Below are 27284 nucleotides of genomic sequence, written 5' to 3'. Positions count from 1 at the left end.
ACTTGAAACTATTTTCAATTTAGACTTATAGCCCTCTGTGACATTTGAGGGCCTTGAAAGGGGAAGCAATTCTACACCGTTAGGAAAGATGCTTCCGTGCTTTTGTGATTCTAAGGGTCAGTGGCACACAATCGTCTAAATGTCTTTGGGAGACCTCTGTTAAATATGAAATCTGTACGGGAATAAAAGCTAGTTTACATAGTACGAAGTAGTGTCATCTATGTTTAGCCATGAGGTTTGAGGTGGTCATATAGAAATAGGCATAATAGAGACTTGAAGTTCCTTTATAATAGAAACATTTACTATTTTATTATATAATTACCACGTAATGTTTTACTATATTGCGTGCACAATTTGGATGTTGAGCGTGAAGAGGAACTATCGTCCTACGTATATGTAACACCAATTAATGCAACCATGGTTTTAAGAGTGGCACCAGACAGTGCGAGAGTGGGTCGGAACCTTTCTGTTGCGGATCTTTTGCGGGAGGGACCGGAAAAGAGGTGGATCCTTTCACGCACGATGTGGGGAGGCCGCAAGCTAAGCTGCTCGGGGAATCGTTTTTTAGGAGTGGTTATATCCAGGTACCGGGGTACACAGACTGAGAGTACTCGCTTAATCACGTCAGCAGGTGAGTGTCACTTTAACCCCGTCGGCCGGGTGGAGGTCCCTCACATATAACCCACCGGGCGGGCAGGCTGTTCCGCGCAGGCGCGGGAGAGGGCGGCGGGTTGTCGCTGAGCCCCGTGCAGGGTCACACCGCTAAGGTACTTTCGGTCCTGCGCTCTCCGTTGAACGTCCGGCCTGGGCTCTCGCCCTGCCCTTCCTACAGGTTGGGAAAACTATCTGAGGACTAGTGGTTCTGGCCAAAGAGGGCGCAGCCCCCGGGCCGCTGCCATGTGGGCAGTGACCTTTGTTTTCATTTTGGTTGAGCCCTTGCCTCCAGAGCCGGCGACCATTCCGTGCTGGCTGGAGTCCTGAAGGTCGTTTGTTTTCTTCCTTTGCCGCAGCGGGAAGACACCAGCTCTGCTGTCTCATAATTCTTTTTTTTTTTTTTTTTTTCAACGTTTATTTATTTTTGGGACAGAGAGAGACAGAGCATGAACGGGGGAGGGGCAGAGAGAGAGGGAGACACAAAATCGGAAACAGGCTCCAGGCTCTGAGCCATCAGCCCAGAGCCTGACGCGGGGCTCGAACCCACGGACGACCGCGAGATCGTGACCTGGCTGAAGTCGGACGCTTAACCGACTGCGCCACCCAGGCGCCCCTGCTGTCTCATAATTCTTGATAGCGTTGTATTTTGTTTTGTTTGCACGTATCTTGCCTTTTTTTTTTTAGAAAGAATTTAAGGCAGCCATATTACTTTTTTTGGTTAATTCAGCAAACCTTATTGGCAAGTAAGATCAAGAAAATAACGTACTGAAACTGATGATTGTAGAAGACCGTTTGATTATTTAACTTCCAGTGTTAACCAGAAAGTTAAGTTTATTACTCTTTACCTGAAACTCATTTAACACATACTGTGTGCCATGCACTGGGAATTTTTTTTTTTTTTTTTTTTTTTTTAATGAATGATACCTCTGATGTCTCTTTAAGTAATGTTAGAATAAAACTAAGATTAGGATATAATGGGCAAAACGGGAAACTTCCAGGCCCACCAATAGACCTGATAAGTTGGTGCTCCAATACAATGAAAAATGGTGCAGCCAATAAAATTGATGTAAATCAATGTGTGTCCACTTGGAAAAATGATTAGGATATAGCGTTAAGAAAGTTAAGTTACAAATCAGTATGTATTATAAACTTAGAGATATATAAGTGGAACTATATATAGAGAGAACAGAGCTACATCAAAATTAGTGATCTGTGGTGGAAGTGGTAATCTATCATTTTATCATTATATGTTGTCAGAATACATTTTTTCAGTAAACATCTTTTATAATCAGAATTTCAGAAAACTACATTACAAATATTTTAAGATTTGGGGACTGAACATAAAAGGAGCATCTAATACATATTTGGGATCAGGGAAACTTTTTAAATAAGGTATTTAGGAAGCTATCTTGAGGGAATTGGGCAATTTTAGAAGTCGTTGGAGTGGCAAAGGACCATCTTGAGTATCTTGAGATTTCTGGGAAACTGCAGTGTTCCTTGAAAAGGAGGGCTGGAGGTGAGGGTGGAGAGTGGCAAGGGATGAGACAGACTTTTCAGTACATGACAAGTCAATGAAAGGCCATGTAAACCTCCTGAGATTGACTTTATCTTGAGGACAGTGGGAAATTACTGAAAGAGCAATATAATCAGACTTGTGTTTAAGAAAGAACACTTGGCAGATGGGTAGAAAGTGAGATGGTGGCAGACAAGACTAGGCTCAAGGAGACCTTAAGAGTAATCCAGATAATAAGTGATGATTACTGGAACTAAGATATTGGCAGAGTAGAGGTCTTACACTGTCGGTGTAGTATGTTATAGGCTCTGGGTAAATGATGTTTTGAATGAATTAAATGAAGTTTTCCTCCATTTCTTTAAAATCTCAAGTACCAGAAGGATCACAGATTCAAAGTAGAGAATGAATTGGTAGGATTCTAATTATTAATACAAACTCAGTTTCTTTCAGGTGTGATGTGGTGGTTTTTATAGCTCTTGAGAATTCTGGCAATACTGATGACCAAGGGGCTAGTTTTACAGCAATAAGGGAGGTGAAGGGGAGGTAGGGGTCATCACTGAGTACAGAGCAGGTACTGTGTTAAAATCTCTGATGCTCAGTTGCGTAGTCATACCTTATATATTCTTATATGCATATCACAGTTTACATAATTCTCTAATACAGTGTTTCATTTATCTACCCAAAGTCATAAAGGAGGTGGTATTTGAACTGGGTCTTAAAAGGTAGTACGGATAGAAATGGTGGGAGAGAATAACATGAGGAAAGGCCTAGAAGCACAAACTTTTTTTTTTGACAATGGTGAAATGACCTTGTTCCAGACTGTGAAGATCCTATTAAAAAACAAAATTAAAAAAAACAAAAACAAAAACAAAAAAAACATAAAAGCTCAGGAGAAAAATATTCAGAGACGATGATAAGACAAACCGTGAAATATAAATGACCATTTGTCTTCGTCCATTTGATTACTATAACAAAATACCACAGACTGGATGATTTATAAACAACAGAAATTTATTTCTCACAGTTCTGGAGACTGGGAATTCCAAGATCTGGTGTCTGGTAAAAGCTCATTTCCTGGTGCTTAGATGGAGCCTTCTTCCTGTGTCCTCACATGGTAGGAGGGGCAAGCTTGCTTTCTGGGGTCTTGTATGAAGACTCCATTATGAGCCCTCATCACCTCCCAAAGGCCCCATCTCCTAATATCACTTTAGGGGTTAGGATTTCAACAAATGAATTTGGGGAGAACACAAACATTCAGATATAGCACCGTTAAATTAAGAAGGGACATTAAACCTCATTCATGATAAATTCAAATAACACTGGGATACCTTTTTCGCCTATTGGATTAACAAAGGAAAACATTTGATAATACATTGCATGGGCTGTTGGTGTGGGGAAGGAAGCCAGCGCTAGAAACTGATATTACCCATGGGGTTGCAAACTGGTTCAACATCTATGAGTGGCAATTACAAATTTATAAATGCACATTCCATTTAACACAGTGATTCTTGGGATTTTACCTACAAGTACTCTCTAAAATAGATGAAATTACCTGTGGAATTCAATCTTTTTTTAAAAAAATTTTTTAATGTTTATTTTTGAAGGAGAGAGAGACAGAGTGTGAGTGGGGGCGGGGGGGGGGGGGTGGGCAGAGAGAGAGGGAGACACAGAATCCGAAGCAGGCTCCAGGCTCTGAGCTGTCAGCACAGAGCCCAACCCACAAACCGCAAGATCATGACCTGAGCTGAAGTTGGATGCTCAACCGACTGAGCCACCCAGGCGCCCCATCTGTGGAATTCAGTCTTCTGTTTTGGAAATAGCAAAAACTTGTAAATAATCTGAATAAATATGCATTAATAGGGAACTGCTTAAATAAACTATGAGGTAACCATATAATGGATTACTATGCAGCTCTAAAAGAAAGAGAGGGGTGCCTGGGGGGCTCACTTGGTTAAGCTTCTGACTTTGGCTCAGGTCATGATCTTACAGTTCATGAGTTTGAGCCCCACATCAGGCTCTCTGTTTCAGCACAGAGTCTGCTTTACTTCACATCCTCTGTCCTCCCGTCTCTCTGCCCCTCCTCCACTAGTGCACACTGTCTCCCTCTCAAAAATAAATGTTTAAAAAAAAAAAAGAAGAAAGGAAGTTCTTTATGCTCTGTTATGAAATCTCCAAGATACCACGATAGATGGAAAAAGCAAGGTAGGCGAGGTACTTTGTAGTATACCCTTTTGTGCTTTTTAATTTTAAAATTATTTTTTATTGTGAAATATTCTAAGACAAGAAGTTGCAAAAATAGTACAGAGAATTTCAATATGCCCTTCATTCAATTCTTCAGTGATAATGTCTTACCTAACCACAATACATTGTAAAAGCCATAAAATTGACATTAGTATGATACTATTATTAAAACATAGACCTGATTTGGATTTTACCACATTTACATGCACTTGTGTGTGTGTGTGTGTGTGTGTGTGTGTGTGTGTGTGTGTGTGTTACCACATATATAGACTTGTGTAATCACTACAATCAGAATATGGAACTGTTCATAATCACAAAGAAATCTAATACTACTCCTTTGTAGTCAGACCCTACCCTGACCTTAACCCTTGGCAATCATTAATCTGTTCTCCATTACTATAATTTTACCATTTCAAGAGTGTTGTATAAATAGAATCATACAGTATGTACCTTCTGAAATTGCCCCCCCCCCACCCACCCATTGAATACATACCCTTGAAATCTATCCCAAGTTCTTGTATCAGATTTGATTTCTGATTTGTATTTCATGATCTGGGTATAACACGGTTTGTTTAGCAATTCACCTATCATAGGATATTTTGGTGTTTCCAGTTTTTAGCTATTATGAATAAAGCTGCTGTGAACATTTACATACAGGTTTTTGTGTGGACATAAGTTTTCGCTTCTCCAGGATAAATGTCCAAGAATGGAATTGTTGGTTTGTATGACAAGTGTATGTTTAACTTGAATAGGTTAAAGTGCTAAACTGCTTTCCACAGTATCTGTATCATTTTACATTCCCACTAGCAATATGTAAGAGATCTAGTTGCTTCATATCCCAGTGCAGCCTTGGTTATACGAGGGTGATTAAGTTTTAGCCAACATGATAGGCATGTAGTAGCCTTCATTTGTATTCCTCTAATGGCGATTGATACTTCATGTCTCTTCATGTGCTTATTTGCATCTGTATCTTCTCTTTGATGAAATGTCTCTTCGTGTCTTTCTATACCCACTTTGTATACCCACACCCATTATATAATTGGATTCCTTCGTTTGTTGTTGTTCTTGTTTGTTTTATGAGAGTTGGGTTTTACTGTTGAGTTTAGAGAATATCCTTACATATTCCAGATACAAGTTCTTTGTGGGGTATGTGTTTTGCAAATATTTTCTCCCCGTCTGTGATTTGTCTTTTGTTTTTCTTAACAGAGTCTTTTGCAAGGCAAAAGTTTTAAATTTTAAGTCCAGTTTAATCAGTATTTTCTATTATGGATTGGGCTTTTGGTGTCAGATGTAAGAACTCTCTGCCTAATCCTAAATCATGAAGATCTTCAATAGTTTCTTTTAAATATTATGGTTTTACATTTAGATCAATGATCCATTTTAAATTCATTTTTGTATAAGAAGTGAGATTTAGGTTTAAATTTTCTTTTTTGGTCTATGATATCCAATTGTTTCAACCCCATTTATTGAAAAGACTATTTTCTCCATTGAACTGCTTTTGCACCATTGTCAAAATATCGTTTGAGTGAACTTTATAATGTCCCTAGTAATTTGCTCTAAGGTCTATTTTGTCTAAATGTTCATTGAACAACTGTTATGTTCGCAGCAGAGTAACTAGTTCATAAAGCAGGTCTCTATGTAAGTTTGAACATATAGACTGTATGAGTGATTATTTTAGGATGATATGTGTACATACACACACACACACACACACACACACACACACAGTGTTTCCTTTGTAAAGGGTATTCAGCCTATATATGAATCCATTTCATGTAGCTAACGTGACAGAATTTGAGCTAGTTTTGACAAATCTCTGAATTCATATTATCCTTGTTTTAAAAGGTCACAGTTTTGTTTTGAATATGAGTTTTTATAATTGTGCAGCATAATGCTGGTGCAGAGACGAATGGCATGAAAAACTTTTACATATGCATTACTTTTTTTTGATAATTTACATTTCAGAAATTTCTGATTAGAGTTAGATGGCAGAATGCAAGACTTTATTTTATGTTTTAGAATAAAACCCCAAATTAAGGGGAAAACCCTTTTGTTTATCAATTGTAATCAGTTGTGTTTATCAATTGTGTAATCCCTGCCCATCAGGGATTTATACTGTGAAATGCTTTCTCTAGACACTTAATTTTTATCTTCAGGGGTGCCTGGCTGGCTGAGTTGGTAAAGCTTGTGACTCTTGATCTTGAGATTGTGAGTTTGAGCCCCCGTTGGGCATAGAGCTTATTTAATAATTTTTATTTTTAGTTTATTCAGAGAATCAGTTCAGTTGGACTCCACAGACTAAACCATGGGTTTTCAGTGAATACAGAATCATGTGGTTCAAATCCTATAGAATGACTTTTGCCTGCTTGAATAGAATAAAAATTTACAGGTAAGTTTATTCATTCCTGTGGCAAAAATTTACATAATTATGTACAATAATAGTTTAGCATTGATTGTGTTTAATAAACACTGTTAGTATGAAATAGTGTATATGGTTCGATTAAGGTATCTTTTATTTATTTAAATATTCTCATTTTTCCAACAACTTTTAAATTTGGAAAATTTCAAATCTATAGAAAAGTTGTAATACAGTATGCATCTAGTGCATACCTTTCATCCATATTTAAATATGGCTTTTATTTTTAATGTAAGACTGTATTACCTAGAGACATACTTTTTACTTCCTCATTTGTGACAAGATAGAAATAATGTAATGCTTCAAATCATGAAGGATTTGGGTACAACATAAATATGATCAGGTGGGTAATTATACAGTTTCTAGGTGGTAAGACTGAATCAAAGAATGTCTTTCTGTATTTGTATTTTATAAAGCAATTTCTAACCTTGTGAAAAATACTGCATAGAGTTAAGATATGAACTGTGTTTCCCAAGTGCATGGTCTACTTGTAAATAAGCTAGCTCCTTTGAAATTGGGTGTATGTGAAATCATTGGTAGTCAACTGACCAACCACATGCTGTTACCTATTATAAATTAGACATTGATTATTTCATGAAGCATGGAAAAAAGAGGGTAATATTCGTAAGACAGTATTAAAGAAGCATGATATTTAACTCTTAAAAGGATCATAAGTAATCAGTATAGAATGTTCTCTATGTAGCGAAGAAAAACATGGTAAAAATTTGAAAGGAAGGCATTACTTATTCTAATGTAACAACCTTATTCTTTCTTACCCAAGAACTTCTGGAGTGTTTTCCTATTATATACTTTGACATGGAATATGGTAGAGTATCTGATCCCTATTTAGTCCCTGTGTGACCCCATTTTATTAAAAAAAAAAAATTAGGTGAATTCTATACTTTCCTGGGCCTTTTTTATTAGATTATTCATTTGACAGATGTTTCCTGAGTACCAGCTGTGTTCTAGGAACTGTGCTAATCTCTAGGAATAAAATCGTAAGTGAGACAGTCCATGTCTTGCCCTCGTAGTGCTTAGTGAGGAGACATAATCAAATTGTCACATAGCTCCATGAAGAAATACAAAGTTATATGGAGGTTAAAATATGACCCAGTTTTGAGAGTCAGGGAAGACTTCTTAGATAGCATTACATCTAAACTAAGATCTGAAGGATGAAAAGGAATTAATTAGGTATGCAGAGGAGGGAAGGGAATGTGAGAAGAATGGTCCAGGCAGAGAGAACAACATATACAAAGTATCTGAGGATGGAGCAAGTAGGGTCCCTGCAAGGAAATGAGAGAAGGCCCATGCGGCTGGAATGGGGAGGATGAGTAGAGTAGTGGAAAGTGGGTTTGGGGAGGGAAGAAATTGGGGACCAAATAATTCAGAGCATTGTGGACTGTGCTAAGGATTTTGAGTTTTTTTCCTCATGTCACTGGGAAACCATGGAAGCATTTTAAGTGGAAAAATAGCATGATTGTATTTATATTTCAGTACACTCTGGATGCATTGTAGAGAACAGATTGGTGGGGGTGGGGGGGGGGGGGTGAGGTAGGAAGCAGGCAGCTTCCTAGCAGACAGCTAGGACAATAAATAGTTCAAGCAAGAGACGATAGTAGCTTGGACTAGGGTGATAGCACTAGAAATGAAGAAAGATGGGGGCGCTTGGGTTCAGATCCTGGCTCTACTCTGACTTAACCTCTCTGAGCCTCCCTTTTCTTTTCTGTGTAATAGGGGTAATAATAGTATCTACCTTACAGAGTTACCAGGACAGTTAAATAAGATGACATATGACATATGTGGAGTTCTTAAATAGTACCTGGCATTTAGTAAGTGCACAATAAATGACTGCTATTACTATTTCTACTTCTATTACTACTATTCCTATTTATATTATTATTATCATCATTGCTGTTAGATGTGACCTAGAAGGCCAAGTTTTGTAGCATTCCATTTTTGTTGTAATTTACTTTGAAAGCAAATTAACTTTGTTTCATCTGTGAATATATATGTGTATAAATATATATGTGTATATATGTGTGTGTTTATAAATATGTATATATTTTTTTGTAGTGTGATTATAAGAAAACTTGGTTTTAAAGCATCAAAAATGAGCAACACGTGTATTTAAAATCTAATAAATTATAAATTAGAACATCTGCCTACATAATATATCCCCTGTTACATTGTTTTAAATGTCTATTTTTGCCTGGCTCTTTATTTTGACCTCTTAGGTACCCTTGGACAAGACTGTACAGTACTTCTCGGACCACTGTAGACAGCAGTGAGGTAAAAACATTCCTGGCTCTGGCTCACAGGTGGTGGGATGAACAAGGAATATATGCACCTCTTCATTCTATGAATGACCTGAGGGTGCCATTTATTAGGTAATGTTCCAGAAACTCTTCAGTCTTTTAAAATATAATTCTTTTCAATAATGTATCTTATTTTATTTTTAAAATAAAATACATATTTTTAAAATATGTATCTTAGTTTATTTTTCTCTTGGTTTATACTTAGGTTCAAAATGCTCCATTTTAAGTTTGCTTTGGAAATTGGAGGGAGACATTCTTTTCATTGTCCATTGTTTGAAGTCATTAATTTTCTAATAACATTACCTAAAATCTAGGCTGCTTTTATTAGTTAACTTGAAGCATTTTGGACAATTTCAGGTTAATTAGAATTAAATCCTTATGAAAAGGAACTAGGATCCTATGGTATCAAGGTCATTTTATACTGACTTTGATGTTTAGACAGTCTTTTAAAAAAAATTTTTTTTTAACATTTATTTATTTTTGAGAGAGCGAAACAGAGCATGACTGGTGGAGGGGCAAAGGCGGGGGCCGGGGGGGTGGGGGGGACACAGAATCCGCAGCAGTCTCAAGGCTCTGAGCTGTCAGCACAGAGCCTGAAGCCAGGCTCAAACTCACAGATGGCGAGATCATGACCTGAGCCAAAGTCAGACTTTTAACTGAATGAGCCACCCAGGCGCCCCTAGGCAGTCTTGATAAAGGGAATATACTACTGTGACAATTCAATTCAACAAATATTTATTGAGAACTTATCTTGTACAAAGCTTGGGGGACTCTACTAAGATACTCATCATTTGAAACATAATCCATGTTCTTCAGAAACTTACAGTTTTCTGTGGGAGATAAAGACAAGGGTTAATCAGACTCCATTTATCAAGGAATTGTTAATTCGGTTTTTTGTCCATTTATTTATTTATTAGGGGCACCTGGGTGGCTCTGTCAGTTAATCGTCAGACTCTTGGTTTTGGCTCAGGCCATGATCTGTTTGCAGGCTCCAGCCCCGCGTTGGGCTCTGTGCCGACAGTGCAGAGCCTGCTTGGGATTCTCAATCTCTCTCCCTCTCTCTCTGTCCCGCTCCTCCCACCCTCTCTTTCTCTCTCAAAATAAATAAATAAACTTAAAAATTTTTAAAGAAATTTTTTGAGCACCCAGTATGAGCAAGGCACTGTTATAGACACAGAATGTCTGACTCAGATTGCCGTTAAGGAACTTCTTCATTGTTTTTTACTGGTTCATCCAGACTCAGTGAAGCAAAAGGGATATATTATCACCTTTCTATTACCCCTGAATTAGTGCATCACTGAAACACTAAGAAAAAGGTAGAAATATCATTTTGTTAGGCTAGATCCACGGTTCTAAAGGTGTGGGCCCTGGACTAGCAACATAAGTATTACCTGGGAACTTGTGAGGAATACAAAATCCTCAGGTCTTGCCCTGGCCCTCCTGCCCTGGGGGGTTGGCAGTCTGTGTTTTAGCGACCCTTTCAGGTGATTCTGATGCACATTCCGTTTGAGAATAACTATTCTCTGTCTGTATTTAGACATCACACTAAAACAGATTATCCAAGGAAGTATAAGTTATGGTTAGAAATGTAGATTTTATTCTGAGCATAATTGGAAGCCATTGAAGGGGAGTGATATGATCTAAATTATAATATAAAGGAGTCATTTTAGCCCATCTGTGAAGAATGGGTTGGACTTCATTTGAAATTGATCCTCTCTGTATAACATTCTGATATTATCTACTTAACGACTATGTAGGTTATTCTTATAAGTCAGTCAATGTTAATAGCAATAAAAGATCCTGGGGCACCTGGCTGGCTCAGTAGAGCATGCAACTCTTAATATCAGAGTTGTAAATTTAAGCCCTACATTGAGCCTTCTTAAAAAAAAAAAAAAAAAAAAAAAGACAAAAAAGATATTCTAAGGTATCCTCATTAAAGTATAAATAAAATTCATATATAGTCCAACTTAAAAGTCTAGTTTACATATGTTAGGTATATATTTGTGGGTGTATGTGTGTGTGCTTCTGTTTTTGAATGTGGTAAAGTATTACTATGATTATTTTAGAATTAAGTTAACTTGATTTGGATGCCTATTTACATGATCATGAAAACATTACTAACTTAGAAGATCAAAAGAGAATCAATTTAGAAGGGACTATAGGTAAAATCTGAAAATATAGATCACCAGTATGTTACGTCTAAGCCCTATAAAATAGCCTATTTGTTGCTGACATGAAATGGGTCTAGTTAGTACTGACAGTGTAGGTCCTCGATGCCCCAGTTGACCTATTTCAAGCAGATAAAAACTAAATTGTTTTTAGTTTTCCTTTAGATTACTACTAAAGTAACAACTCATAATTATTACTGCTTTTGATAATTAAAAAAGTAATTTAATGCTGAAAATAAAAGGTCTTTTTACCCCCCAAAATCAATAATCCATTTAAAATAAGAGTTTAATGTTTCCTTGAAAATTGTACACTTTTAGGATTTTATTGACAGGGCTGCGTAGGTGGCTCAGTGGGTTAAGTGTCAGACTTCAGCGGGCGTCATGATCTCACAGTTCATGAATTGAGCCCTGTATCAGGCTCTGTGCTGCCTGCTTCCAATTCTGTGTCTCCCGCTCTCTGCCCTTCCCCGGCTCGCACTCTGTCTGCGTCCCTCTCTCAAAAATAAATAAACATTAAAAATTTTTTTTAAGATTTTATTGACAAAATTAATAACTTTCTTTTATATGTTTTGGATTTAAAAAAAAGAGACAATCTTTTAAAAACAGTTGCTGATCACCAGCCAGGCAAACCTTTGTCTGGGATGAAGATTCTTGATGTTGGCTGTGGTGGTGGATTATTAACTGAAGTAAGTAATTTACAACTTTCCTGCCATTTTTAACTGGGAAAGATTTTGAGAAAAAATAGGCTTCTGACTCATTTATTTGTTTAATAAATAGTATTGTTTGTTAAAAAAAACAAAATGCATAATGTTCTTAATATTTTTACCATTGTAACATTAATACATGCTTTTTACTTTCTTGACAAATATATATAAAAATTTCAGAAAATTATAGTGAGGATTTTTTTGGTTTTTTTTTGTTGTTTGTTTTTGCACAAAATTGGACACTGGTCATTCAAATAGCTTTGATAATTTTTTTGTCTCTTCTAAGAGATTAGGCAGTTTCCACTGGTTTAAATGCAATGATAAGCTATTCCTTTGCATTTATTTCAGTATCAAAACCTAAGAGTATTGCCTGCTTGTGGGGTTCTCTCCTCTTCTCAAGTGCTTTAGAGTACTTGGAAGAATACTCATTCACTCCCTTTAAAAAATATTTGCTTGGGGCGCCTGGGTGGCGCAGTCGGTTAAGCGTCCGACTTCAGCCAGGTCACGATCTCGCGGTTCGTGAGTTCGAGCCCCGCGTCAGGCTCTGGGCTGATGACTCGGAGCCTGGAGCCTGTTTCCGATTCTGTGTCTCCCTCTCTCTCTGCCCCTCTCCCGTTCATGCTCTGTCTCTCTCTGTCCCAAAAATAAATAAAAAAAAAAAATGTTGAAAAAAAAATTTTTTTTTTAAATATTTGCTTTAACTTATATTTATGCCAGGCAGCTCTATTTTGTTGTCTGCTATCAACACAATAACTTTTTGTGCACTTTAAATATGTTAATACTGTATTATGTGCTTGTAATTGTATCTATAGAGGGGTGCCTGGCTGGCTTAATCGATAGAGCATACAACTCTTAATCTCAGGGTTGTGAGTTCAAGCCCCACATTGGGTGTGGAGCCTACTAAAATAAAATGAGTTAAAATAGAACTTTTCCCCGGCTCCTCGCTATTCTCAAATAATTCTTCATAGGTTTTTTTGTTGTGATTATTTTTCACTCTTAAGCTTCTTATTATGGTAATTGTCAAATGTATACAAACTAGAGAAAATGGTCTAATGAACTTCCATGTACCCATAAACAGTCTCCAATAATTATTCCCTCATGATTAATCTTGTTTCCTTTTTGATAAGCTTTTTATTGCCAACATGTGTTCTGTTTTCTTCGTGAGGATAACAGTTTTTTATCCAATTAGCCTCTAGGGCGGCTTGGAGCTTCAGTTACTGGAATCGATCCTGTGGATGAGAACATTAAGACAGCACAGCACCATAAATCATTTGATCCAATCCTAGATAAGAGAATAGAGTACAGAGCATGTTCCCTGGAAGAGATTGTGGAAGAGACAACAGAAGCATTTGATGCTGTTGTAGCTTCTGAAGTTGTAGAGCATGTGATTGATCTAGAAACATTTATACAGTGCTGCTGTCAAGTGTTAAAAGTAAGACTTACTAGGTTTACTTGTTTGTTTGTTTGTTTGTTTTTTGAGTGTGTGTATGTATTCATAGCAGTAAATATTTCATAATACGTGAAACCAGGAAGCTAAGATTAGGGGATAGCATCTCTGCTGCAGTTACTTCTGCTTCTCAGCTTGCACTCAATACCAGGGTTTTCCAGATACAGTATCTTGATATCTAAGAATCTTGGGAAGTGTTGGTGCTGAACATTATAATTATAAACAATAGATTTAAAGTGGTAGTTTTCCATTGGTATAATCCGGATTAAATACCTGATAGATACTGAATGAGGGGCGCCTGGGTGGCTCAGTCAGTTAAGCGTCCGACTTCAGCTCAGGTCATCATCTCACGGTTCGTGAGTTCGAGCCCCGCGTCAGGCTCTGTGCTGACAGCTCAGAGCCTGGAGCCTGCTTCCGATTCTGTGTCTCCCTCTCTCTCTGCCCCTCCCTAGCTCACGCTTGCACTCTCTCTCTCTGTGAAAAATAAATAAACTTAAAAAAATAAAATAAAATAAAATAATAAGATATTGAATGACAATTATTAAGAAATTGATTTGGATTAATACTTAAAAATCAATAAAACCATTAGTAGTGTAAGTTGACTTAGCATTTCTTAAGTATCTCTGTATGTGATATATATAACAGTTTTTAGCTTATAAAAGAATACTTCATATATATGATTTCATTGATTTTCCCTACAACCAGGTGAGGAAGGTAAGCAGGTACTGGTACTGGTGTGACCAGTAAGCAGGTACTGGTATTGGTACTGGTGTGACCAACTTGGACCAAAGGAGATCAATATTTGAGAGATATCAGAGTTTACTTGGTCTTTTGGGTTTTTTAATTTAGGTATAGTTGACATACAATATTGTATTAGTTTCAGGCATATAACATATTGATTTGCAATTATATACATTATGAAATGCTCACCACAATAAGTGTACTTCCCATCTGTCACCATAAAAAGTTACTATAGTATTACTGTTTTCTCTATGCTGTACTTTTCATCTTCATGACTTACTTGTTCTATGACTGGAAATTTATATCTCTGAATCCCCTTCACCTATTTTGCCTGTCTCCCACCCGTCTCTCTTCTGGCAATCCCCAGTTATCTGTATTTATGCGTATGTTTCTAGTTTTTGTTTGTTCATTTGTTTTGTTTTTTAGATTTCACAGGTAAGTTAAATCATATGGTGTTTGTCTTTATCTGTCTGACTTATTTTACTTAGCATAATTCCCTCTATGTCTATCCGTGTTGTTGCAAATAGCAAGATCTTATTTTTGTTTTATCGTGAGTAATACTTGATGGTATACAATGTATTCTTTATCCATTCATGTATTGATGGACACTACGTTGCTTCCATATCTTGGCTATTGTAAATAATGCTGCAGTAAATATAGGGGTGCATATGTGTTTCAAATTCGTGTTTGTTTTCTTCAGGTAAATATCCAGAAGTGGAATTGCTAGATTCTATGGCATTTCTATTTTAATTTTTTGAAAGAACCTCCATGTGTTTTTCATAGTGGCTGTACTAATTAACATTCCCACCACCAGTGCACAGTGTTTCTTTTCTCTCCATATTCTCATCAACACTTGTTATTTCTTGTCTTTTTGGTACTAGTCATTCCTACAGGTGTGAGATGATATCTAATTAGAGTTTTGATTTGTATTTCCCTGATGATTAGTGATGTTGAGCACTTTTTCATGTTGGTCATCTATATTTCTTTGGAAAAATGCCTATCCACGTCTTCTACTGTTTTTCAATCGGATTGATTTTTTTGGTGTTGAGTTGTAGCAGTTCTTTATATATTTTGGATATTAACTCCTTATCAATTATATCATTTGCAAACATCTCCCATTTAGTATGTTGCCTTTTTATTTTGTTGATGGTTTTCTTTTTTTTTAGTTTAATGTAATCACAATTGTTTATTTTTGCTTTCCTTTCCCTTGCCTGAGAAAACAAATCCAGAGAAATATTGCTAAAGCTGATGCTTTATTTAACATGCTGCATATGTTTTCTTTATTTAACATGCTGCGTATGTTTTCTTTTAGGAGTTTTATGGCTTCAGGTCTTAGATTTAGGCCTTTAATCCATTTTGAGTTTATTTTTTTGTATGGTGTAAGAACGTGGTCTAGTTTCACTCTTTTGCATATAGCTGTCAAGTTTTCCTAGCACCATTTTCCATTGTATGTTCTTGCCTCCTTTGTTGTAGGTTAATTGACCATATAAGCTTGGATTTATTTTTGAGTTCTCCATTCTGTTCTGTTGATATATTTTTGTGCCAGTACCATATTATTTTAATTACTGTAGTTTGTGGTATAGTTTGAAATCTTGGGTTGTGTACCTCCAGCTTCATTATTTCTCAAGATTTGGGGTCTTTTGAGGTTTCATACAAATTTTAGGATTATTTCTTCTAGTTCTTTAACCAATACTTTTGGAATTTGGTAGAGATTGCATTGAATCTATAGATTGCTTTGTGTAATGTAGACATTTTAACAATATTAATTCTTCCCATCCGTAAGCATGGTGTATCTTTCCATTTATTTGTGTTGTCTTCAGTTTCTTTCATCATTGTCTTATAATTTTCAGAGTTTAGGTCTTTCGCTTCCTTGGTTAAATTAATTCCTAGGTATTTTATTCTTTTTTGAACCCGTTGTAAATGAGGTTGATTTCTCTTTCTGCTAGTTCATTATTAGTGTATAGAAATGCAACCAATTTCTCTAAATTAATTTTATATCCTGTAACTTTACTAAATTCATTTGTTAGCTCTAATAGTTTTTGGTGGAGTCTAGGGTTTTCTATATATAACATGTCATCTGCAAATAGTAACAGTTTTACTTCTTCCTTACCAATTGGAATGCCTTTTATTTCTTTACCTTGGCTGATTGCTACAGCTAGGATTTCCAGTACTACGTTGGATAAAAGTGACAAGAGTGGACATCCTTGCCTTGTTCCTTATGTTAGAGGAAAAGCTTTCAGCTTTTCATCATTGAATGTGATGTTAGCTGTGGGTTTTTCACATATGGATTTATTCTGTTGAGATATGTTTTCTCTATACCCACTTTGTTGAACATTTTTATCATAAACATGTTAAATTTTGTCAAATGCTTTTTCTGCATCTATTGAGATGGTCGTATGATTTTCATTCTTCATTTTGTTAATGTCTTGTATCATGTTTGTTCACTTGCACATAGTGAACCATTCTTGCATCTCTGAAATAAATGCCACTTGATCATGGTGAGTGATCCTTTTAAAGTATTATTGAATTTGGTTATTAGGATGTTGGTCTGTAATTTTCTTGCAGTGTTTTTGTCTGGTTTTGGTATCAGGGTCATGTTGCCCTTATACAAGAAATTTGGAAGCATTTATTCCTCTTCTATTTTTTGGAATAGTTTTGAAAAGGATAGGCTTTAACTCTTTAAATATTTGGTAAAATTCACTTATGAAGCTATCTGATCTTGGACTTTTGTTTCTTGGGAGTTTTTAAATTACTGACTCAATTTTGTTACTGGTAATTGATCAGTTCAGATTTTCTATTTCTTCCTGATTCAGGCTGGGAAGATTGTGTGCTTCTAGGTATTTACCCATTTCTACTAGGTTGTCCAGTTAGTTGGCACTGAATTTTTCATAGTTGTTCTTATAATCCTTTGCATTTCTGTAGTGCCAGTTATAACTTTTATTCTTTCATTCTGATTTTATTTATTTGAATCCTCTCTTTTTTTCTTGATGAGTCTGGCTAAAAGTGTATCAATTTTGTTTGTGTTTTCAAAGAACCAGCTTTAAGTTTCATTGATATTTTCTTTTTCTTTTTTTTTTTTTTTAGTCTCTATTTCATGTTTTTATGCTTTGATCTTTATTATTTTCTTCCTTCTATTAACTTGGGGCTTTGTTTATTCTTTTCCTGGTTCCTTTAGGTGTAAGGTTAGATTGTTTTATTTAAGATTTTTCTTGTTTCTTTAGAGTCAGTCATTGCCATAAACTTCCCTCTTAGAACAGCTTTTGCTGTGTCCCAAAGATTTTGAACCATTTTGTTTCCATTTTCATATCTCTCCAGGTATTTTTTTAAGTTTACTCCCTGATTTTTTTATTGACCCATGGGTTGTTTTGTTGCATATTGTTTAGCCTCTATGTGTTTGTGTTTTTTCCAGTGTTTTTAGTTTATTTCTGTTGTGGTCAAAAAAGATGATATGATTTCAGTCTTCTTAAATTGATCGATTTTTGTTTTGTGGCCTGAGGAGATCTATCCTGGAGGATGTTCCATGTGCACTTGAAAAGAATGTATATTCTGCTATTAAAATTTTTTTTAATGTTTTTTTAAATTTATTTTTGAGAGAGAGAAAGAGAGAGAGAGAGAGAGAGAGAGCGAGCACGGGCAGGGGAGGGGCGGAGAGAGAAGGAGACACAGAATCCAAAGCAGGCTGCAGGCTCTGAGCTGTCAGCACAGAGCTTGATGCGGGGCTCGAACTCATGAACCACAAGATCGTGACCTGGACCAAAGTTGGACACTCAACTGCCTGAGCCACCCCAGGTGCCCCTATTCTGCTATTTTTACATGAATGTTCTGTATCTCCCTATTAAGTCTATCTGGTCTAATGTATAAATCAAAAGAGCTGTTTCTTTATTGATTTTCTGTCTGGATGCTCTTATCTATTGATGTATGTGGGATGGGTATTAAAGTCTCTTACTATTATATTACTGGCAATTTCTCCATTTATGTCTGTTAATATTTGCTTTATGTGTTTAGGTCCTCTCTTGTTGGTTGTGTATATATTTACAATTGTTACATTTTCTTGTTAGATTGATTCCTTTATCATTATTAGTGCCCTTTGTCTCTTGTTGTAGTCTTTGTTCTAAAGTCTATTGTCTGATGTATATATTGCTACAGCTTTCTTTTTCTTTGCTTCCATTTGCATGGATTATCTTTTTCTACCCCTTCACTTTCGGCCTTTATGCTCTTTAGGTCTGAAGCCAGTCTCTTAGAAGCAGCAAATAGATAAGTTTTGTGTTTTTATCCATTCATCACTCTGTGTCTTTTGACTGGAACATTTAGTTCATTTACATTTAAATTACTGATAGGTATGACAGTATGTTAATTGTATTCTGAGGTTTTTTTTTTTTTAGTTCTCTGTTCTTCTCTTGCTTTCTGTCCTTGTGGTTGATGACTGTCTTTAGTGCTATGCTTGGATTCCTTTCTCTTTATTTTTCATGTGTCTCTTATAGGTTTTTGGTGTTTTTTTTTTTTAATTTTTTTTTTTTTTTTCCCAACGTTTATTTATTTTCAGGACAGAGAGAGACAGAGCATGAACGGGGGAGGGGCAGAGAGAGAGGGAGACACAGAATCGGAAACAGGCTCCAGGCTCTGAGCCATCAGCCCAGGGCCTGACGTGGGGCTCGAACTCCCGGACCGTGAGATCGTGACCTGGCTGAAGTCGGACGCTTAACCGACTGCGCCACCCAGGCGCCCCTAGGTTTTTGGTTTTTGATTACTAGGAGGTTCATATATAACATTCTACATATATAGAAGTCTATTTTAAGTTGATGGTCACTTAAGTTTGAACACATTCTAAAATCACTACATTTTTACTACCCCCTCTACATTTTATGACACCTTATTTTACATATTTTTATATTGTGTATTTCTTAACTAAGTTTTGTAGATATAATTGATTTTACTGCTTTTGTCTTTTTTTTTTTTTAAACGTTTATTTATTTTTGAGACAGAAAGAGACAGAGCATGAACAGGGGAGGGGCAGAGAGAGAGGAGGACACAGAATCTGAAACAGGCTCCAGGCTCTGAGCTGTCAGCACAGAGCCCGACGCGGGGCTCGAACTCACGGTCCGTGAGATCATGACCTGAGCCGAAGTCCGACGCTTAACCGACCAAGCCACCCAGGCGCCCCACTACTTTTGTCTTTTAACCTTTATACTAACTTTTATAATGCTTAATCTACTACCTTTACTATATATATATTTGCTTTTACTAGTGAAATTTTTTACCTTTTAAAATTTTCTTACTTCTAGTTATGGCCTTTTCTTTTCTGCATAAAGATATCCCTTTAACATTTCTTAGAAGGCCAGTTTAGGGATGATGAACTTCTTTTAACTTTTGTTTGGGAAACTCTTTATATGTCTTTCAATTCTGAATATTAACCTTGCCAGGTAGAGTATTCTTAATTGTAGGTTTTTTCTTTTCATCTCTTTGAATATATCATGCCACTCCCTTCTGGCATGTCTTCATTTTTTGACATTTTAATTATTATGTATCTTGGTGTGGATATCCTTGGGTTTATCTTGTTTGGGACTGTCTGGGTGTCCCCTGTATGGGCTTTGTGCGCCCTTGTGTTGTGACTGGGCTATAACTCTGCAAGTTCTGGTAGGCAGGGTTGATCCTCAGCCTAGCTGTCTGCAGTGATCAGCTGTGGCTTCCGTAGGCACACTGGCATACAGGGCAGTTTCCCAGCCACGCTGGCTGAGTGGCTCAGCTGCAGTTTCTGCCCACATGCTGGTATGTGGGGCTGCCCATCCACTCCCCAGGGTAGGAGTGGTGCCACTAGGTGTGGTGGGGCAGTAGCTTTGGGTGTGGCAGGGTGGGAGTCACTTTGGAGGGTCACCTTCCAGGGCAGATAGGTCCACAGGGGAATGCCAGGGCAGGGTGAGTGGTGTTAGCAAGATAGATGGAGAGTGTCAGAACTGGCTCCCACAAGTATCAGGCCAGCTAGGCTGAAGGAAGGTAAGAAAAATGGCACCCACCAGTACTTCCATTGCTGAAGAAAGCTCCTGCAGATTCCTGCCTTTCCAGCACATACCCTAAAATTAGTCAATAAATCTCCTTCATGTATAACATTGGTACTTCTCAAACTGCTGTCTATGTGCTGGATGTTGGCCCGGCTGAGGTATTGTGCTAGCCCTTTAAGAATAGAGTCTTGGGGGGCGCCTGGGTGGCGCAGTCGGTTAAGCGTCCGACTTCAGCCAGGTCACGATCTCGCAGTCCGTGAGTTCGAGCCCCGCGTCAGGCTCTGGGCTGATGGCTCAGAGCCTGGAGCCTGTTTCCGATTCTGTGTCTCCCTCTCTCTCTGCCCCTCCCCCGTTCATGCTCTGTCTTTCTCTGTCCCAAAAATAAATAAACGTTGAAAAAAAAAAAAAAAAAAAAGAATAGAGTCTTGGTTTCCTACAGACTTTTGCCTCTCCCAGAGTTAAACCCCTCTGAATTTCAAAGCTAGACATTATGGGGGTTCATCTTGTCAGTGTGGGTCCCTGGGGCTAGGAGTGTCCAAGGTGGGACTTGATCCCCTTGCTTCTCAAGGTAGACCTCTGAGCCTGTGATATCCCTTCCAATTTATAGGTTACCGTGCCAAGGGTTTCGTTCCCTACCACATCTCTGCCCCTCCTACCCTTCTCAATGTGGCTTTTTCTCTATAGCTTTAGCTGTGGAAGAGCTGTTTTGCCAGGCTTCAGAATGAAGTGCATTAATGTAGTTGTTGCCTTGGTGTGTTCGTGGGAAGAGATGAGCTCAGGATCCTCCAAGTCTACCATCTTACCTCAAGAATCCAGAGGTCACTTGGGCTTTATGTCAAAGTTCACTAGGCACTTAAGTGGGGCTTAATGTCACTTAATTTTTTGATTCCAAGTCTGGTTCTTCTCATTACATTGTTACATTTACATAATTTGCCACAGACATAGTCCTCTCGAGGTGGTTCCAAATTTTTTAAAAATAAATCTCCTAAAGTATTGCTGCTGTTGTTGTTGTTATTCTAACTCTGTTGTTAATGTAGAGGTAACACCCTAAAGGTCAAGATCTAAAAGAACGAAATGCTTAGCTCTTACGTAATTAGAGCTTTTTAGAAATACTCCTTTTTAAATAAGTTTGGTTTTAGAGAAGATTACAAAGATTGTACAGAATGTTCCCATATATCTGTCCCCCAGTTTCTCCTGTTAACATTTCATAGTAAGGACAGGAACTAGGGGCACAAAGCTGAAGGAGACATCCATGCCTACATGCCAGCCCTGCACTTGCCCACTCCAGAAAGTGAGTGCTTCCTTCGATTTTGTTCCTTAGGCACATCACCTGACTCACCATAGTCCTAGCCCTATTTCTCAAAGCTGAGGAATTAACATTCACATTATACTATTAACTGCACTGCAGACCTTGTTAAAAAAATTTTTTTTAATGTTTATTCATTTTCGAGAGACAGAGCGCGAGCGAGGGTGGGGCAGAGAGAGGGAGCCACAGATCAGAAGCAGGCTCCAGGTTCTGAGCTGTCAGCACAGAGCCTGACACGGGGCTCGAACGCTTGAACTGTGATATCATGACCTGAGTCGAAGTCTGACACTCAACACACTGAGCCACCCATGCACCCCCATACCTTGTTAAATTTCATTAGTGTTTCTGGTAATGCCATTTTTCTCTTCAGGATCCAATCCAGGATTCTGCATTGCATTTAGTTGCTGCGTCTCCTTAGTCTCCTTCAATCTGTTACAGTTTCTTGGTGTTTCCTCTTGAATGAGTTTTATTAGGCTTATCTTCTATCTTCCAAGCAAAACTCCTTATTTTTTGTGTTATATACCAGTCAGTATATGTGAATGGAGATTCTTTGACACGTAATAGGAATGCTGGCATTGTGGAATTTAAAACTAATTTTTGCATTAATAAAAAGCCTATTTAAAAAATGACCATTGCTTACCCCTTTTACCTTAGAATAAGATTTTGTAGGACACAGACTAGATATTCATAAGTGATTTTTTTCCATGGCTCTACTGAGATACAATTGACATGTAAGTGATTCTTTGTTGTTGTTGTTTAAAATTTATTTATTTTTGGAGAGAGAGGGCAAACGGGGGAGGGGCAGAGAGAGAGGGAGAAAGAGAATCTCAAGCAGGCTCTGTGCTGTAAGCACAGATGTGGGGCTCAATCCCACGAACCACGAGATCATGATCTGAAGTGAAATCAAGAGTCGGACGCTTAACCAACTGAGCCACCCAGGCATCCTAACATATAAGTGATTCTTTTTTTTTTTTTTAAGTTTTTTTTAATGTTTATTTATTTTGAGAGAGAGAGAGATACAGAGCACGAGCAGGGGAGGGGCAGAGGGAGAGAGAGAGACAGACAGAATCTGAAGCAGGCTCCAAGCTGTCAGCACAGAGCCAGATGCAGGGCTCAAACTCATGAGCCATGAGAACATGACCTGAGCCAAAGTCAGACGCTCAACCAACTGAGCCACCCAGGAGCCCCATATATGAGTGATTCTTAATAAGATATTTTAGAATATTAGAGTTTTAGATAGAAAAGTTACAATAGTATCTTATATATCTAATATCTTACATTTCAGTTTTTAATATAAAGGCACATTGCAATATTTTGGGGTCTCATCTTTTTTTTGGTTTTGGGGTGGTATTTGAGATATTTTCTCTCTCCTTATATATCTGTATGCACACATATGTATAGATAATTATTTTGCAAGGAACCTTTGTGACTTTATCCCCATCGAACTAATGAGAATATGTAAAATAGGAAGGAGACATTACTGTTTGCCATTTGTGGGAATAAATATAGGAAACACCATATACAGCCGCTAAAAAATGGCAGACTAAATAGTCTCATAAATGGTTTGTATTCATCTAAGTGCTTATATTGATCTCTTTGTATTCTTTACACTAATAAAATCAAAACAAAACAAAAAACTCTCGAACCTTAATCGCTAACATTTTTGTCAGAGGCCTTGGCGTTACCTGCACGAGAGCGGGGCTGTCTACTGCACCAAACAAGTCAGACGGACTCAGGACCCAAAGAGAAAACAGTGTTGACATATGTTAGTCCGTAAATGTGGACATGTAACAAGGAAGAGTAGCCTGATCTCATTTCTATATTTTTATTATAAATATATTTGATACGTATAAAAGAAAGTATATACTATAAACATGTCACAGGAGTGTGATTTTAAGAAGTTGTAAGCACTGTTGCATAAACCCAGTGAGTACATCTGTAGTAGACGGCCTTTAATAATGAGTTTCCCAAAAGAAAAAAGAAAAGTATTTTGGTAACTTACACTTTATACTTATGTATCTTAACTGCACTTAAATTATTTGGAAGGAAGGAGGAGGTGGAGGAAGCCAAGCCTTTACCTAAATGATACTCCTGACATCTAAAATGTTACTTCTGTCCATACTTTTTTTTTTTTTAGCCTGGTGGTTCTTTATTCATTACCACAATCAACAAAACACAGCTGTCCTATGCCTTGGGAATTGTTTTTGCAGAGCAAATTGCAGGTATTGTACCAAAAGGTACTCATACATGGGAGAAGTTTGTATCACCTGAAAAGCTAGAGAGCATTCTGGAATCAAGTAAGTATTGAGAATTTTTCCAGTTTTCAAGGCCTAGCTGAACTTTTCATGTACCTATAATTATTAATCACACAACCTAGCCCTTAATTAAATGGGCCACTATTCCTTGGATGGTGGTTTCATCTCTTAACCAGATCATAAAGTCCTTGAAGTTAGGATTAAGTATTAGATACCACTTCTGTCTTACTGGGCACACCTAACCGAGGGCCAAGCAAATCACAGATGATCAATGAATACTTTTTGGCTTGCTTAGTCCTCAGTTGTTGAAGGATCAGGTAGAAATGTCTATTACTTACACATCCTTAGTTTGTCTTGTTGAGGCCCTGTGTGTATCAGCTTATCTTACATGTTATTTTTTCTCGTTCTTCCATACTCAGATATACTTTGAACTTCTTGGTCACATTTTGAGTATTTTTTGATACTTACAGCATGCCTTATATTACGGTTCTTTGGGTATTTTTAAGCCCCTGTGTGGCCTATGAAGGCAAGACTGTCCTTTTTGTACGCCTTGCAGTGCTTAGCTCTGCTTTGCACATTGTGAGCTTGTGATTTACATGTGGAATTCCTGTCAAGTAAGAATATTTAGTTGGCATTTGGTATCCCATTTGAGTACTTAAACTCATGTATGTCTCGGGTTTTGTTTTCACATAACAGTATATCAAAATTGATTTTACTTGGATTATTATCAGTCCACTGTGATGTAGGAAGTTCTAAAGATTTCTGTAAGTGTATTGTTGAAAACAGGAGGAAAAAGTATTTTAAGATGCTTTATAGGAACAATCACTTTTGGCAGATGTTTTCTAATAACAGCTTATGTTTATTAAGTACTTACCAAATTCCGAGCACTGTGCTACTTTATACACATACCTCATCTAATTCCAACAGCTCTATGAATATATGTTCTGTCCATGTGAGAAGACCGAGATTCAGAAAGGTTAAGTGACTTGCTCAGCATCACCATCTAATAGGTGCCAGGCTGGGATTTGAACCCAAGCAGTCTGCTTTAGAGTTATATTCTGTGTTACAGTAAGGAATGATCTGTGTGTATTTTTTCCCGTTGAGTCAGGAATCCTTTTTAAATACAGAGTTGCATTAGAGTCTTGGCATTTGGAAGATAAATACTTATTAAATCTATTCTTTCTGATTTTATTTATTTATTTATTTATTTATTTATTTATTTATTTATTTTCAGATGGTCTGTCAGTTCAAAGTGTGGCAGGAATGCTCTACAACCCATTCTCAGGTTACTGGCATTGGAGTGAAAACACCAGTCTTAACTATGCAGCTCATGCTGTGAAATCCGGGGTACAGGATCACCCAGTGCCTGATGAGTTTGTTTTCAAGGGGGAAACAGAGGAGCTTAGAGGCCAAGACTCCACCAACACAGGTGCTCAGGAGGAGTTGAAGAAATGAATGGTTTCTAAGTTCTGCATGCTATGGCTTGAAAGTCTGGTGTTCACATTTGGAAAAAATATATAATTTCCCTTTTGTGAGAGGATCATGAAGAAAAGAAAGTCCATAAAAAGGGCTAAACCTTGGATAAAAGTTTTTGTTGTTTCATCTAGTAGCTACTTTCAAGGGATTATTTTATGATATATGGTAAAAAAAAAAAAAGTTTTGTCAAGGTATTGTATAATCTAGGCGTTTAAATTCCTCAGCCTTGGTTATATAAATAGAATGTGCATATTTTACTTCATTTTACAAATTATATATACTCATCCAGCATATATGCACATATATATATATAAACATGCTGTAATGTGTTTTAATTTAAAGGAGTCTGCATTATCTGTGTTCTTTATTGGGTTTTAGCTAAAGGCATTTATGCTTCTGACTTAAGAAACCAAATATAGTTTTATGCCACTTATATTTGGGAAGAGAAAATGTATTTTTTCCTTTAAATTTTAGTTTGTTGGAAAGCAAATGGATAGTTAAATGTATGCTGGATTTGAATTCAAACATTAAAATCAAGAAATTTGGATTATGTTGGACATACTTCTTCTATACAGTTCCATAAATGTTTTATTGTGACTTTTTTTTTTTTTAAGTAGAAAGGACTTTTTAAGACTCAATTAAAAATTCAGTCATGGATATTTTCTTCTTTGGCTAACATTTTTATAATTAAAGAGACTGACTTGAAATATATTTTTATGCCTCTTGAAATTTGAGAGTCTCTGGCTTTTTCTGAAAGTCCCGATGCTATATAAGGACATTCATAGAGGCTGTTGACCCAGTGTGACAAACATGGACTGAATTCATGTGACCCAGGTAGAAGGTAAGCTTTTAACTTCCTAGCATTTTTACCTTTAAGCTCATGTTTTCTATCTTCCTTTGTCACTGTTAGATTGAGCTCTCCAGGCAAACTCTTCGCAGCCATCTTGGCGTATCAAGAAAACTGAAATTTAAAGAATTAAAAGAGGAAATTTAATTTCACTTGCTACTGTGAAATTTTTTTTAATGAAATCAGGTGTTTATTTACTTACCATAAGATTTTTTTAATTAAAAAAAATTTAATATTTATTTATTTATTTATTTATTTATTTTATTTATTTATTTTTTTCAACGTTTATTTATTTTTGGGACAGAGAGAGACAGAGCATGAACGGGGGAGGGGCAGAGAGAGAGGGAGACACAGAATTGGAAACAGGCTCCAGGCTCTGAGCCATCAGCCCAGAGCCCGACGCGGGGCTCGAACTCACGGACCGCGAGATCGTGACCTGGCTGAAGTCGGACGCCTAACCGACTGCGCCACCCAGGCGCCCCTAATATTTATTTTTGAGAGAGAGGGGGAGAGATTGAGTAGGGGAGCGGCAGAGAGAGACACACACACAGAGTCCGAAGCAGGCTTCAGGCTCTGAGATGTCAGCACAGAGTCTGACATGGGGCTCGAAGTCACAAACCTCGAGATCGTGACCTGAGCCGAAGTCAGATGCTTAACCGACTAAGCCACCCAGGTGCCCCACACAAATGCTATTGTGTAACTAGGGTGCTAAAAAGTAGGAGCTTCCATTGACCTCCATTTAAAGTTAGATTCTTAGTCTGAATTCTAGTAGTTTTATTACAAAAACAAAGCTTCCTTGTTCTTTCTCTTAGAAGAAAAAAAAAAGTGTTGGTATAAAAGATTAATCTAAGAACCATGCACTGAAATTGATTAAAAAGCAGTCCCCCAAACAAATATATTTATTTTAGAGGAAAGAAAACACTAACTTTCAGTTATTAAAAATACATTGTTAAGTGCTGGAAATTCAGGATGATTCAGTATCAGCTACTTCGGTGTTTCACTTGACTTCCAGTGGAATGAAGCGATGAAAATTTCATGCCCTCCGTGTATAACCTAATTTGATCCTTCAGGCCAATTTCAACCAAATTTCAGGAGAAATGGGCTCAAAAAGATACTACAGTTTTTTAAAATGTATATTTGTAGAGTGAGGATTGCCCAGCTGCAAATTTTTAATTTTGAGAACTACCACCTTTTGAAAAGCAGTA

General features: G+C 37.2%; 1 protein-coding gene across 1 annotated transcript; it reads left to right on the top strand.

Moving 5' to 3' along the window:
- Nucleotides 1-300: 300 nt before the first annotated feature.
- Nucleotides 301-25782, top strand: COQ3 (coenzyme Q3, methyltransferase). Its single transcript, XM_025925825.2, has 7 exons — nucleotides 301-631; nucleotides 6671-6797; nucleotides 9059-9211; nucleotides 11894-11993; nucleotides 13201-13443; nucleotides 23639-23798; nucleotides 24991-25782. The coding sequence occupies exons 1-7, from the start codon at nucleotides 418-420 to the stop codon at nucleotides 25209-25211; spliced, it is 1218 nt and encodes a 405-aa protein (XP_025781610.2). The 5' UTR covers nucleotides 301-417; the 3' UTR covers nucleotides 25212-25782.
- The last annotated feature ends 1502 nt before the right edge of the window (nucleotides 25783-27284 follow it).

The sequence above is a fragment of the Puma concolor genome, chromosome B2 (assembly GCF_028749965.1).
Source record: "Puma concolor isolate L17-30 chromosome B2, mPumCon1.1.hap2, whole genome shotgun sequence".
NCBI lineage: Eukaryota > Metazoa > Chordata > Mammalia > Carnivora > Felidae > Puma > Puma concolor.
The sequence above is the reverse complement of the archived record's forward strand: the minus strand, read 5'-3'. Positions and strand labels throughout refer to the sequence as shown.

Excerpts from the sequence above, each read along its gene's own strand:
- COQ3 (XM_025925825.2), top strand. The coding sequence starts at position 418 with ATGGTTTTAAGAGTGGCACCAGACAGTGCGAGAGTGGGTCGGAACCTT. Across the intron at positions 6,798-9,058 it reads AATAGAATAAAAATTTACAG|GTACCCTTGGACAAGACTGT; the intron begins GTAAGTTTATTC and ends TTGACCTCTTAG. Across the intron at positions 13,444-23,638 it reads GCTGCTGTCAAGTGTTAAAA|CCTGGTGGTTCTTTATTCAT; the intron begins GTAAGACTTACT and ends TTTTTTTTTTAG.